Raw genomic sequence first — 12,774 nt, forward strand, 5'->3', positions numbered from 1 at the left:
TCCATCCAGCAGATGAATTGGTGAATGGACACTGAGTTTCTAATTTAAGGAGTTAAGGCTACAAACCTCCACCTTATGCTTTGCCTATGTTTATGTGCATATAAGCCATACATCACAAAACGCCAGCAAACCTCCTATAACCTTATTTGAAGGAAATCAGCACTTTCAGAAAACATTTGAAGCCCCAGACTTCTAACCATTTAAAGAAACAGGGAGTGGAAGATGTTAACGGTATCATCAACAACACTCTCCCTTGGTATCAAGAAACCAAAGATCTGGCACAATTTTGACATCAATATTAATAAGAAAAGGGAGCCATGTAGATACAAAGCCCTATTATTTTTAGTATTCACTTAAAAGGCACATCACAGAGTTCAGCCAGCAAGACTCTACCTTTTAAAGTATTTTGGAAAGCAGTGATTTCTCTAACTAACTGAAAAGCAGAAGCAGCAGGAGGGCAAATGTCTGCATGCTGAGTTTTGTGGAACAGTGCAAAATTCTGATAGACAAGTCAGCTCAATCCAAAATATGAAAGCTATATACTAAAAACAGAATGCAGAATATCAATTACCTATACTATTCATTCTGCTGTAAAGCAGGGAACTATTATGGGACTGACTTGGAAGTAAAATAGTTCCTCTTTCTAAAGGTTTTCCTTGTATAATCACTATATGCTTCCCTAGGAAACTAAACTCAAGGTATAATATTATACATGTGCACTTAGAAGTGCACTTTTTAAGTGCATATGTACATAAATCCCAATGTGTTCAAATGTACAGAGGATTGCAGATGATGCTGCATAGAGTGAGAGTGTCAAACTTTTTATAGGTAAAGGAAAGTAAACTATTCTCCTTTTAAGCTAAACAGCTCAGCCGAACAGCTGTTAACAGCGCTTAAGTTTGAAGCCTATTTTTTTTATCCTTAATTCACTAAGCCTCAATAAAGAACTTCAATTCTATCCCAAATGTACCCATTAACAATTATTTGTGGGCATAATATTTGCAGACAGCCTGTGTAAAACAGATTATATGTAACATAACCATCAAAATGTCTGAGCTTGAATACTGCAATTGAGAATTGATGTAAACATTGCATGCAGACAGAAAAGTCTGGCTGGGCCAGAGAGGAAATAGCCATTTCTTTTCCAGGTCATATTACATAGTGTTATCTGGGGGTTCATATCCACAGCTAGTTATGCTACCATGCTGTAGCTGTTATTGAAAAGCTGAGCAGGGGGATAACTGTAGGCTAACATATCACCTAAATGTGGGATAGATGAGCCATAGTCTACTTTCAGAACATGAAACAGCTTCCATTCAGCTGTCATCACACATGAGGTTTTTCAAACAGCTTTTCAGACTGATTTTAAGGCTCAGCACTATGGCTCAATCCAGCATTACACAAAGTCATGATCATAATTAATGATGATTTTGAACACAAACCTTTGCCCAAGTTTGCAAACATCCCGACCGGGTGAAATTTAGAGGCAATTCTCTGACTTGTGTTCCCACTTGGAGGTACAGTAGCCTCCTAGAGGTAAAACAATTGATGTAACTGAGAATTATCAATTCAAAAGTCACCAACGTATAGCTAGCACACACCCTGGTTTGCAAATCCCTTTCAGACCATGAGCTGATTCACAATATAGAATTATAGCACTTTAACTGCCATGGTTCAATACTAGGTTTTGTAGTTTGGTCAGAGGAAATAGAGGTGCTCTCTGGCAGAGAATTCCAACCTCATCGCAGTTAAAGTTATAAAGTGCTATAATTCTGAAGTGGGAATGGGCCCCATGACTTCTGATTGGTGCTTCTTTATCTGAAGGACTTCTTTCTCACTCTTTTATTCCAAAGAAATTAGTTAAACAGGCCAACAAAGTAAACAGCACAATAACTATTTAAAGCAACAAAATAGCTATTTTCACTGCCAATTCAAAGACAAGACAAAACAAACTGGGATGCAATCATAATGCACGGTTAAAGCCAGCAAATTAAGCATGTCATAATGCAAACTAGTACTTTGGGGTGAGAGGGGAAAGATAAGCAGAACTGAAGGGAAAGGCATCTTCTGGGTAGAAAGATGTATTTTTTTTTTATAAAAAGCGGAGACTTACTTTGCTCTAGGTTGATGTACTAATCCTGGAAGCTCTTTATTAGTCTTAAGTCTTACATGGGAACTGGCACTTTTTTCCTGGGGAAGAAAAAGATAACACATCAGAATGGAGAAAGACAGACAAACAACTGTATTAAGGTTTTTTTTAAAGGAACATTTCTTATCAATTGAAGCTGGATAAAGAAACCACATATAAAAAGTCTTTAAAATATATAAAGAGTGATAAATTATTATAATGCAGAGACATGACGAACTCACAGATTGTTGCCCTGTTGGAAAATTTTGATTTCAACATCTTGTTCCATGTTATATTACATTTTCTCTGTCATAAGGCCTATAATTGTTATAATCTTCAGTCTTTTAAGAACGGCTAACACTGGCTGGCATTTTGTTGATGATTGCTGAGGAGGTTAGTCTACCCCTCCTCCCGCCACAGACCCATAACTCCTTCCTCAGCTACTACAGAGCCCCTGAATTCCCTCCCCAACCATGGCCATTCCATGCCTGGTGCAGCTGGGATTGGAGAAGCAAATGGGTCAACAGTCAGATGCAGAATCCCTACATCAGCCATGGAGACCTCCACAGGACCTTGGGGGGTCTCAGTGGATGGTGTCTGTCTGTGCTTGTGGGGACACAGCCAGATGTTTGTGCGACCCCCTTCATCATTGGCCACTGGGATATTGGTAATAATACCAACTGCACAGCAGCTTTGGGAAGATGGCAGAAGGCTCTGTGTAACAGTTTCACATGCAGAACTACTGCTTTATGCTAAACCATGCAGGACTGTGGCTGTTATCTGGTTCTATGACAATATACAGAATATTTATATTCCAGAACACACTAGGACAGGTAAGGGGGAAAACAAAAGACAAGTTCAGGCTTCAAAAAGCTTGGAATATACCTTGAAAAGAAACATCACTGCTACTTTGGGTAGGTGGTATCTTTTTCAAAAGTGAGCATCTGGAGTAAAATAATGAATTGTACTTGGTGTATAGCAGGAAAAGACACCTGGAGGAGTGAGTGACAGAGAGGAGAGGAACAGTCCTCCCCACGGCATCTGAAATTGCTGGACGTACTACAGACAGGACACCTCTCAGACAGATTCTTTAAAATACAAATAATATAAAACTGAAGTGAAAAACAAATGATGCAGGAGGTAGCAATCTTATTCCTCACCCCAAACCAGCCACACACTCACTCTGAGTTGTTCTTAAAATGCTCACTCAGTATTTTTAAACCAAAAGATTCACCCAAAGGTATTGTGAGCTTTGTTTTTTACACATGTGCAGGTGTATGCACAATCCTTCAAGTCACATGTTGACTTATGGGTCCCCATGGACTTCACAGAGTTTTCTCAGGAATATTCAGAGGTGGTTTCGTCAGTTCCTTCCTCTAAAATATAGCTTACAGCACCTGATACACACTGAGTCTCTCTTCTCTGGAATTCCAAAATCCAAAATTATCCACATGGATAACTGAGAGAGTGACACCTTTGCTTTTCGATCATTCAATATACACAAACTTTGTCTAATGCATAATATTATTAAAAATACTGTGTAATATTACCTTCAGACTATGTGTATAAGATATACACGAATTTCATGTTTAGACTTGGTTCCCTTCTCTAAGGTATATCATTAAGTGTACGCAAATATTCCAACAACTGAAAAACTCTAAAATGCTAAACACTTCTCGTCCCAAGCATTTTGAATAAGGGAGACACAGCCTGTATTCCTTGGCAGTCTCCCAACCAAGTACTGACCAAGGCTCACCCTGCTAAGCTTTCAGTATCAGGCAAGATCTGGTGCTTTTAGGGTTTGGGGGCCCTTTTTGCTTCAATGTCAAACCCTCTTCTGTAATTCTCTTTCTCATGTATATCACTCCAGCTGGCAGGAAATGGCTTCAAAGATATAAAACTTCCTCACAAAAACAAAAACACACTCCTGTACCTAGTAAACTTTGTGTTGTTATTGCTGCTGTTACTGCATGGCAGGGCAATCTCTCATGTGATGCTTCACCCGCAGTCTGTATACTACAGACAGATTTACCATCTCAGCAAAAATTAAGTCCCATCCATTAGGATCACTTAACAGCTCAGTGCTTTAAGCTTTGAAAAAACCTTTTAGATTTGTCTGTTTACTGGGTAAATGCAAAGCTAATGGATAATTACAAAATAACAGTAATGATTATAATTATTGACTTCCTGTCAGTGTCAAACACCTTCTGGGGATGCAGAATCACAGGTTGAATATCAGCAACTATGATTTAGATAAGCAACACTAAGGGCTGGCTTTGGTTCAAAGCTATCAGCCTTGCCAGACCTTTCCACTCATTCTTCAGTAGTACAATATAAAGCCTCTGAATAAGGGGTACAGCCCATCTGCTGGATTCTCTTCATCCCATGGGGAAACTTTTAATCTTGCTTTGTCATATTTATTTCTGGGCAGGGTTTTGTTTTTGCCTTTATGCACAATAAGCAGATACCACGGTCAAACTGAGAGGAAAAGACAGAGACGCACAGTGAAAGCTAATTAGATTAGAAAGGCCAGGCCGTAGCGTGAGGGTATAAAGCTGGAGGCATCAAGTCAGCATCTACTTGCACATGCCTCTGTGGTGTCTTTTGCTCTTTGTCATAGACTGAATGAGACAACTAGCTACTGGAACAATTATCAGAAACATATCTCCTGCCATCCTACCCATACTGGCTTAAGACCACTGGAAAGCAGACGTGAAACAGAAATCTGCAATTTGATTTCAATTATATTTGCATTGTTATGCAACTGAGAGCAGGCTGCTGATGGCTCATTCCCTCCCCACTCCCCTTTCCTTTAGTAGCATGGAAGGAAATCTAGTCCCATTAAAAGCTAATCAGAATTTCCTCTTAAACTAAAATCCGAAACCATAATTCCAAACCCTAGGGTTATGTGAGAGTCCTGGTTAGCTCCAACTGCACTTAAGATATATGCAGATGGAATGATTAACTATTAATATACATAGTAAGTTTCTACCTCAACAGAGTCAACGGTCTTCTAATGATATTTAGTAGAGACCTATACAGAAGACCACTAAAACTACAAGCCACGAAACATTGCTAGCTTACTGGAAGCTGACACAAGTAGGCACTCCATCCTGAACTCTGTCTTTCTTCCAGCAGCCTCTATTGCATTTCTATGTGGGGTGGCCTGTATTAAATCCCTTTATGCATACTGACTACCAGGTTTAATGCTTCATAGAAATATGCAGAAATACTATGTCTACATCACCCCTGAGGAATCCAGGCCAGCTTCTCTTGCTTTATTTTTGCTGTGTATTTGCTAGGTAGGTTAAACTGAAAGAGACTACTGAGTTGGCCAAAGCCTCCCAGTGAATATTATTATGGCTAAGCAGGGGGTTTACTGGGATTAGTACAATCCTCCAACAATATAGATACAACTTAATTCAGGCATCAATCCAAACCAAGGCTAAGGAAACTTATCTATGGCTTGGCCTGACATAAACAATGCTTTATGCTCCACTAGCAAATCAGAGTCAGTAACCATGGTCTGAACTGAGTTTGCAAAGAAAGGGTTTTGCTATGATATGATGTTCAAATGCAGGGTGGGTTGATGGGTTATTCTATGCTGTATCATGGATAAAAAGTGATGAGCAGATTGAAAAGGTCCCTCATTCTAAATCACCATTTGCTTGTTTTGTTAAATTCAAATCATGGTTTATATCTATCTAAAGGTGGATAGCACAAATCATGGTTTGGCATGATATCTGATTTGGGTGCTAGTGTTTATAGCACAGCACTATCCATAGGCTGCCATGGACAGACTTAAAAAAAACCACATAATTAAGTGTGTCTAAATTTATCAAACAATTGAAATTGTACTGTTGAGTAGCAAATAGACTTCTTTTTATTTTCATTCTGTTACTCAGCAGGACTAAAACGCAGCAGGAAAAGAATTTAATGACACAAATAATGCTCCACCTAATCAAGTCCAAGCCCATTTATTTTTTAACCTGGTAGGAGGCACTGTTTATGTACTTATACTTTACTACAAGTGCATATTCATAGAAATTTCAAAGGCTCAGTCTAATGAAAATGGATTTTTCTTCCCCAGACTGAATAATTTCTAAGTCTAAATAAATTCAATTGGGATTAATGACAAATTGTATCTGGATTCTATTCCAAAAAGAATTTGCTCTTCATCTGAAAATGTTGCATGTTTTAGGGAATACAATCAAGAATTCTTCCAAGGCTTATTAACTTTTAGAATTTCAATTTCACACCTCAAAATATTAGAGAACATTCGAAAAACAAAACAAAACAAAACAAACAAAAACCTCAAAGAAAATATGAGTGCAATGTTATTTTGACAAATTGACAAACGAGGAATGTTGATGTTTTTTAAAATCTGATTGTGAGCATCTATGACAAACTGATATGACTATAAGAATTGAGCAGTCATAATAAGTAAAAAAGGTTGCATCTCCTTTATGCAAAATACTTGGAACCAGAGACATTTTGGCTTTCAGATATTTTTGGATATTATTATTATTATTATTATTATTATGCATTTTGGAATACTTGTATTTGCACACATAATGACATATCTTGGAGATGACATCAAAGTCTAAAAACAATATCCATGTATGTTTCACACACACCTTATATACATAACCTGAAGGTAATGTTATACAAAGCCTGTGTACACTGAACCATCAGAAAACAAAAGTGCCATCCATGAAAAGTATTTTCGTTTTTGGGGGAATATTTCCGTTTTTGGAATTCTTGAGAAAGGAGACTCAACTTGTATTATTAAATGTATAGGTTTAATTTATTTTTGTACTCCTTCCTTTCCTGATGGAGCTTTTATGAGCAATTTCTTTAGCAGCTTCTGTAGTAGTCAGTTACCCCTTGGTCTACATCAAACAGACACCCTTCTGCAAACAGTGAGTTTACTCTCTATTAACAGAAGGCACTTGAGAGTCTTCAAGCAGTCCTTCAGTCCTTTCTATTCCTAGAGTCTATTCCTGTTATTAAGCAAAGTGGCTGAATTGCCTACAGCTTTCCCAGAGGCCTGTAACATCGAGCTGATTCCATTTTGAAATTCTTTGAAATGTCTTAAAACAAAAAGCTCTTTGAACAGAACAAACATTGGGAAAACCTGTCTGGCATCCCAGCTTCACCATGCAGTACAGAGAGGAATTTTTGCCCAAGTAATGCCACATTTCTCCCTATTTGTATGTCTTTTAGACATATTTGCTTTTTCTTTGCATGTGCCATGCAACATCTGACTTCTTCTAAAATAAATTTACTCACTCTCTTTTTAATTGTATTATTATCCCCTATGGAGTTCACTCTAAAACCCACTCATGTGACCCCCATCTCCTTCCTTTTGCTTTGATTACATGAAACTACATATAAAACTATAATGAACACCCCTATACTGTTCAGAAAGTTGAGGCATTGGAGTAGGACCTCAAAGAAATCTCTTGATAGCAGTAATATTTTTATCTTGTGAGAGTTTGAACATTTTTAATGGAAATACTTGAGGAGCAGAGCTAAAAGGTTGATTTAAAAAATCCATCCAAGGCTCTGTAGTGAACTACCTATTAAAATGCTTTTAAATATAAGATGGCATTCAGTCTGTGCAAGGAAGACTTTCCAACCTTTTTTCCAGCTTGGCACAGAGAGCTGTATATGATGGAGCTTCTTTTCAGAATAGTAAGAAATCTCACCACTTTCTGTTGGATGCAAGGACTAGGGGAGTGCATTGCCTGGGATGCTGGGCAAAGACGCAAGAGATCCAGACCAAAGTCTATACTCCAGTTCGGAAACCATCCTGTGGTTTTGCGAAGGCTACAATCCCTCCCTCTAAGCTACTTCTCAGAATATAAAGTAAGACTGGGACACTCAATGCTTCATAAAGAACAGTCCAGTGCTAAACCAATTGGGTAATAAATAACGATCTGAACCCGTTTTCTCAGCAACCCTTTCTAAAGCAATGACTGGATTTCTTGTTCACAGAATATAAACCACAATTGTTTCCCACTAGCCCAGAAGGAACACCTGGAAATCCTGACTGATTTTAAGTATAACTTTAAAAACAAGCCAACAAATGTAAACGGGGGGGGGGGGGGGGGGAGAGGCTTTAACATTACTCAGACACATCTACCTCCATGTTTGGTTAATTTAATACATCATAAATCTACCCCAGAACTGTACCCCACAGTGAGTGCATTTAACAAAGCTTAAAAACGATGGTCTAAATACCCTAAAGGCACTAGATCCCATAAAATCTTGGAAACTAAACAGGGACAGTCTTGGTTAGTACTTGGAAGGGAGACCAACGACAAATCCCAGGTGCGGCATTCTATATTTGAGAAGAAGGAACTGGCAAAACCACCTCTGAGCATTTCTTGCCTAAGAAAGCCTATGAAATTCATGGGGTCACCATAACTCAGATGATTTGCCATAACTCAGGTATTTGAAGATAGAGAAAGAGAGAGAGAACTGCTGCATGCATACAAACACACATGCTGACACACGATATTTAAAAATTTCACTGAATTTTAATCACATTGAATTACTTCAGGAGGAAGTGGCTGAAGCTCAGCTCCCCACAAGTAAAATGACAGGTGAGCAAGCTGTTGCTGAACTGCAGCTCCCATCAGCCCTACCTGCATAGTCAATGAGGAGGAATGCTGGGAAGTTGCAGTCCAAAACTATTTGGAGGATCAACTTTTATCCACCCTTGCTTTAAAGTTAACAATGGACTGTAATTAACTCAAATCCATTACAATAGTGTACTTCCAAAAGCCTCCTCCAGGGGCACATTTATGATCCTCCTCCCCCACCCCCGAATTAACACTTCTGCATGAAGGAGATATTCCTTGGTTTCAAAAGTAGGTAAAAGAAGTCCACAGTTGCCTGGTGTTAGCACTCTGGTTCTTGCAACAAGGCCTTCCATCTTAAGCAGAATGAGGCCAAAGAAGCCATACATTCATCTTGCTCACAATAAATAAATGTCCAAAACATGTGGATACATGTACAATGGCCCATGGTGCATGTGATAGTAAACCACAGATAAGCACTGCATGCATGAACCTTAGCCTCCTCCTCCTCTCCTCCAAGGTGGCCATCAAATGAGACTGGTTAGATTTCATACTCATTGCAGTTACTCATTATATTCCAGACAAGACATATAGGTAGCATTAACGATGATTAAAAACAACAACTGTGGTAGTTACAGACTGGCTTGTTTCATTAAACCATTGTTAACATCTACCACAGTTAGTTTTAGTTCAGCTGTAACAAGTAACAGTGGTTAGTTGAAAATACCTGAAAAAGCTGCCAGTCTGCTCTTCATGGAGACTATGGGTCTGAGTCTACTGGACCTGAGCAGAGAAGTAGATGACAGGGGGACTTGGAGATGTCTCACTTACAAGGTTGCCATTAGTTCAAGGCAACTTGAAGGCATCTAACAACAACCAGACGAGCCATAGCCATACCAGAGGAGAAGATGGGAGGAGGAGTGCACAAATGGTAACTTCACTGTTGTTCAGACATGTAGCAATGAGTTAATGTTATGTGCAAATGGAGCCTTTTCAAAACTCCTGTGTTCCAAACCTAACTACGGTAGGTTTCCTTTGAAACAAGTTCCAGTAGGGTCAGAACGATTGATTTTCTAGTTAGTATGCTCAGGGCTGCAGCCATTGCAGCATTAGATAACATAATATGCAAAAGATTAAAAAAAAATCAGTTTAACCTTTATTCTTAGAGCAACGAACTTGAAACACACACACACACACACACAACTTTCCTGACATTTTAGTCAGGAAGTATGTCCCCAGAGACGAACTCTGCCCAAGAAGAAGTAAGGGCAGTACTCAGGATTCATAAGGAATATGTTTCCTTATAGATTTTGAGCAAGGTCCATATATTCTAGCAACAAGACTGATGCTTCTGGAAGGTTAAAAAAAACAAGTCTAGGTCTAAAACTATTGGGATTAGACAGTCAGAGCTACACTTAATGTGAGGACTCCCAACTGGCAGTCTTTCATTAGAGTTGCACTGGATTTTTTCTCTTTTCAAAAATAAAATTTTGAGGTTAAACAGAGGCAAAACGTATTCCCTTGAAATCCTTAACAATGAGCAGGTTCACAATTAAAAACAACAGCAGCAGCAGCAGCAACAAAACATATTTACTTCTTTTGATCCCGTACCCTCTGTTGTTTTTGTGCCATCTATTGTTCAGCACATTATTTTCTTTCGTCATTAAGTCCCATCGACCAAATGGGGAAATCATGCTGAAAAACAAACATAAATGCTACATAACCAATTAGATTTGTTATGGGACATTAAGACCTGAGACAACTGAAAACAAGGTCAGTGTTTTCTGACTGCCATGCTTATGGTCCCAAGCAAACTGGCAAACACACTGTGAATGAAGTGTGGTCATGATACTACAAAGGTGCTTAAAGGAAGTGATTACCTAACATACATGAAGGCAGATGTGAAGTGATTGCTTTGCAATCACCTGGAAATTATCAAAGTCTTTTTTCAAATCTACTGAAAGCAGTTCATAATAAACAGTAATTTAGGGTCAACCACATCAATGACCAACTTAACACTTCATGAATTTGTCTAATCCTTAGGTGGGTTTTAAAACTATCGCTTCATCTTGACAGCGAATTCTATAAGCAAAATATACTTCTTTTGCCTATCCCGAGCCCACTGCCAATCATGTTCATTAAGATGGCTGAAGATCCTTCAGAGCAAATACTCTCACAGCATGGCTTAAAAAGATTTAATTATGTTCTGGTGCATGCTGTTCAAGGGAAGCTATAATTCTGAGCTTAATATTGGTATATTATGCTTGCCTATTTGATTAAATAAATAGTCTTTCCTATGATCATTTCGGAACATTTCAACACACACACCTCTGTTATCTGAAGATTATTCATATACAACTCAAGCCGACATCAAAGCCAAAGTGACTATATTTGCTGGATGTGTTAATTATCTTTTTGCTGCACTAGGCCAGCTTTACTCTGAAAGAATTTCAGAGTATTAACAGACAGCAGCAACTGTGTGGCCAGGTGCTTACTAGCAGAATAGCAGCCGCTAGGGTCGCTATAATGAAGCATCTATCGGTTCTTTCCCTAGATTTCAAAGACGTTTTATGAACTCCTTTTCAAATAATTCTCTTTCTCAAGATTTAACCTGAAAGAGTACCGGTTAGAATTTGTATGTTCTTCTAGAGTAAGATTTCATGCAATGGACTAAATCATTTGCAACCATCTTGGTTTAATACATCTTACCCACATTAACAAACTCCGGCACAGATAGCCCTGATGTAGGAAAGCCCTCTCTGTAACATTTCATTATCCTCAATCAGGTCTTTCAGCTGCATGCAGATACAGGAGAACAGAAACCATTTTCTTCCCTTAATTGTGTAACATCAACTATTGTCTTCAAGTTGTTTCTGATTTATGGTGACTCTAAGGCCTCTGTCACAGGAGTATCTTGGCAAGTTTCTTCAGAAGGGGTTTGCTTTGCCTTTCCCTTTACATTTTTTGTTTATTATCAAAACACAACTTTTAATAGTATAAAATAACACATTTGGGAAAAATGACTACATCTACACATTACACAGAACATGTATTAACATATTACACATAATAATGATACAGCAACAACACAAAAGGGAGCACATGCGACTTTCAACAGAAAATATTCTGGCTTCAATTGAAATTTAAGCTTTTGGAACAAAAACATCTCTGATAAGATATTCTGTTTTATAACTGTGCTTCTTTTCCCAGTAATGACAATTTCAATTTATTTCAAATCTTGCTTAAAACATCCAGCACTCTCAATCTCTCATCCTTCCAAGAGCCAGTCCTTTGGAAGGACAAGAGGTTGAGAGATGGTCCATTGGGACAAACAGCAGTGAGGTGAGAGGGTGATAGTATGGAAAGGAGTTTAAAACCTGGCTGACTCTTTTGGCAGGAAGAGAGATTCAGAGGCGGACTGAGACAAAGAGCAGTGGGGCGAGGAGACTGAGAGCTGGAAAGGGGTTTAAAATCTGGCTGAGGCATGATGGTGGCCAGGTGGGAAAAGGGGTGATGGCTTGGCAATGCTGACAGGAGTCTGTAGCATACTGGTTTGGGGACCTAGAGTTTTTCCAATTTCGCAGGAGTCCTGTATCCCTAACCCTCACGAATGTGAAGGGATGACTATATCTGGTATCTTCCCCATTCAAAATGTAGCTTGTTGGGTTGTGCCTTTGCCTTTCTGAGGCTGAGAGAGTGCGACTTACCCAAGGTCACCCAGTCGATTTACATGGCCGGGGGTGGTGGTGGTGGTGGATTCAAACCCCAATCTCCAGAGCCACAGTCAAACCACTACATCATGCTGGCTCTCAAGATCAAAGTACAGTATACACAACAACAAATATCAATGAAAGATCATGCTCTGTGATATTGTATGTGGGAGAGTAATGTCAATTATAAAATCCCCAAGAATAGGACTTAGTTCTGTTTTTGCACTAGGCTTTCCATCTCCAAATAATCATTTTTTCAAATAACTTATTGCAGATCTCTTTCTTACACTGCAGCTTCTGTATAAACTATACGTAACTTTCAGCAGTTGCACACCACGGTATAACTAAC

The 12,774-nt window shown here is 38.8% G+C and overlaps 1 protein-coding gene across 4 annotated transcripts in view; it reads right to left on the reverse strand.

The window, feature by feature from the left end:
- The window catches only part of CUNH1orf21 (chromosome unknown C1orf21 homolog), a 141,405-nt gene that overhangs the window by 22,306 nt on the left and 106,325 nt on the right, over nucleotides 1-12,774 (reverse strand). For all 4 annotated transcript variants that reach the window (XM_089515856.1, XM_089515860.1, XM_089515858.1 and 1 more), the window contains exon 4: nucleotides 2,114-2,190. In XM_089515856.1, the coding sequence (XP_089371982.1) occupies nucleotides 2,114-2,190 (77 nt within the window). The remainder of the gene's footprint in view (nucleotides 1-2,113; nucleotides 2,191-12,774) is intronic.

Source organism: Sceloporus occidentalis, unplaced genomic scaffold, assembly GCF_023333645.1.
Source record: "Sceloporus occidentalis isolate IW3139 unplaced genomic scaffold, rSceOcc1.0.p SCAF_3, whole genome shotgun sequence".
NCBI lineage: Eukaryota > Metazoa > Chordata > Lepidosauria > Squamata > Phrynosomatidae > Sceloporus > Sceloporus occidentalis.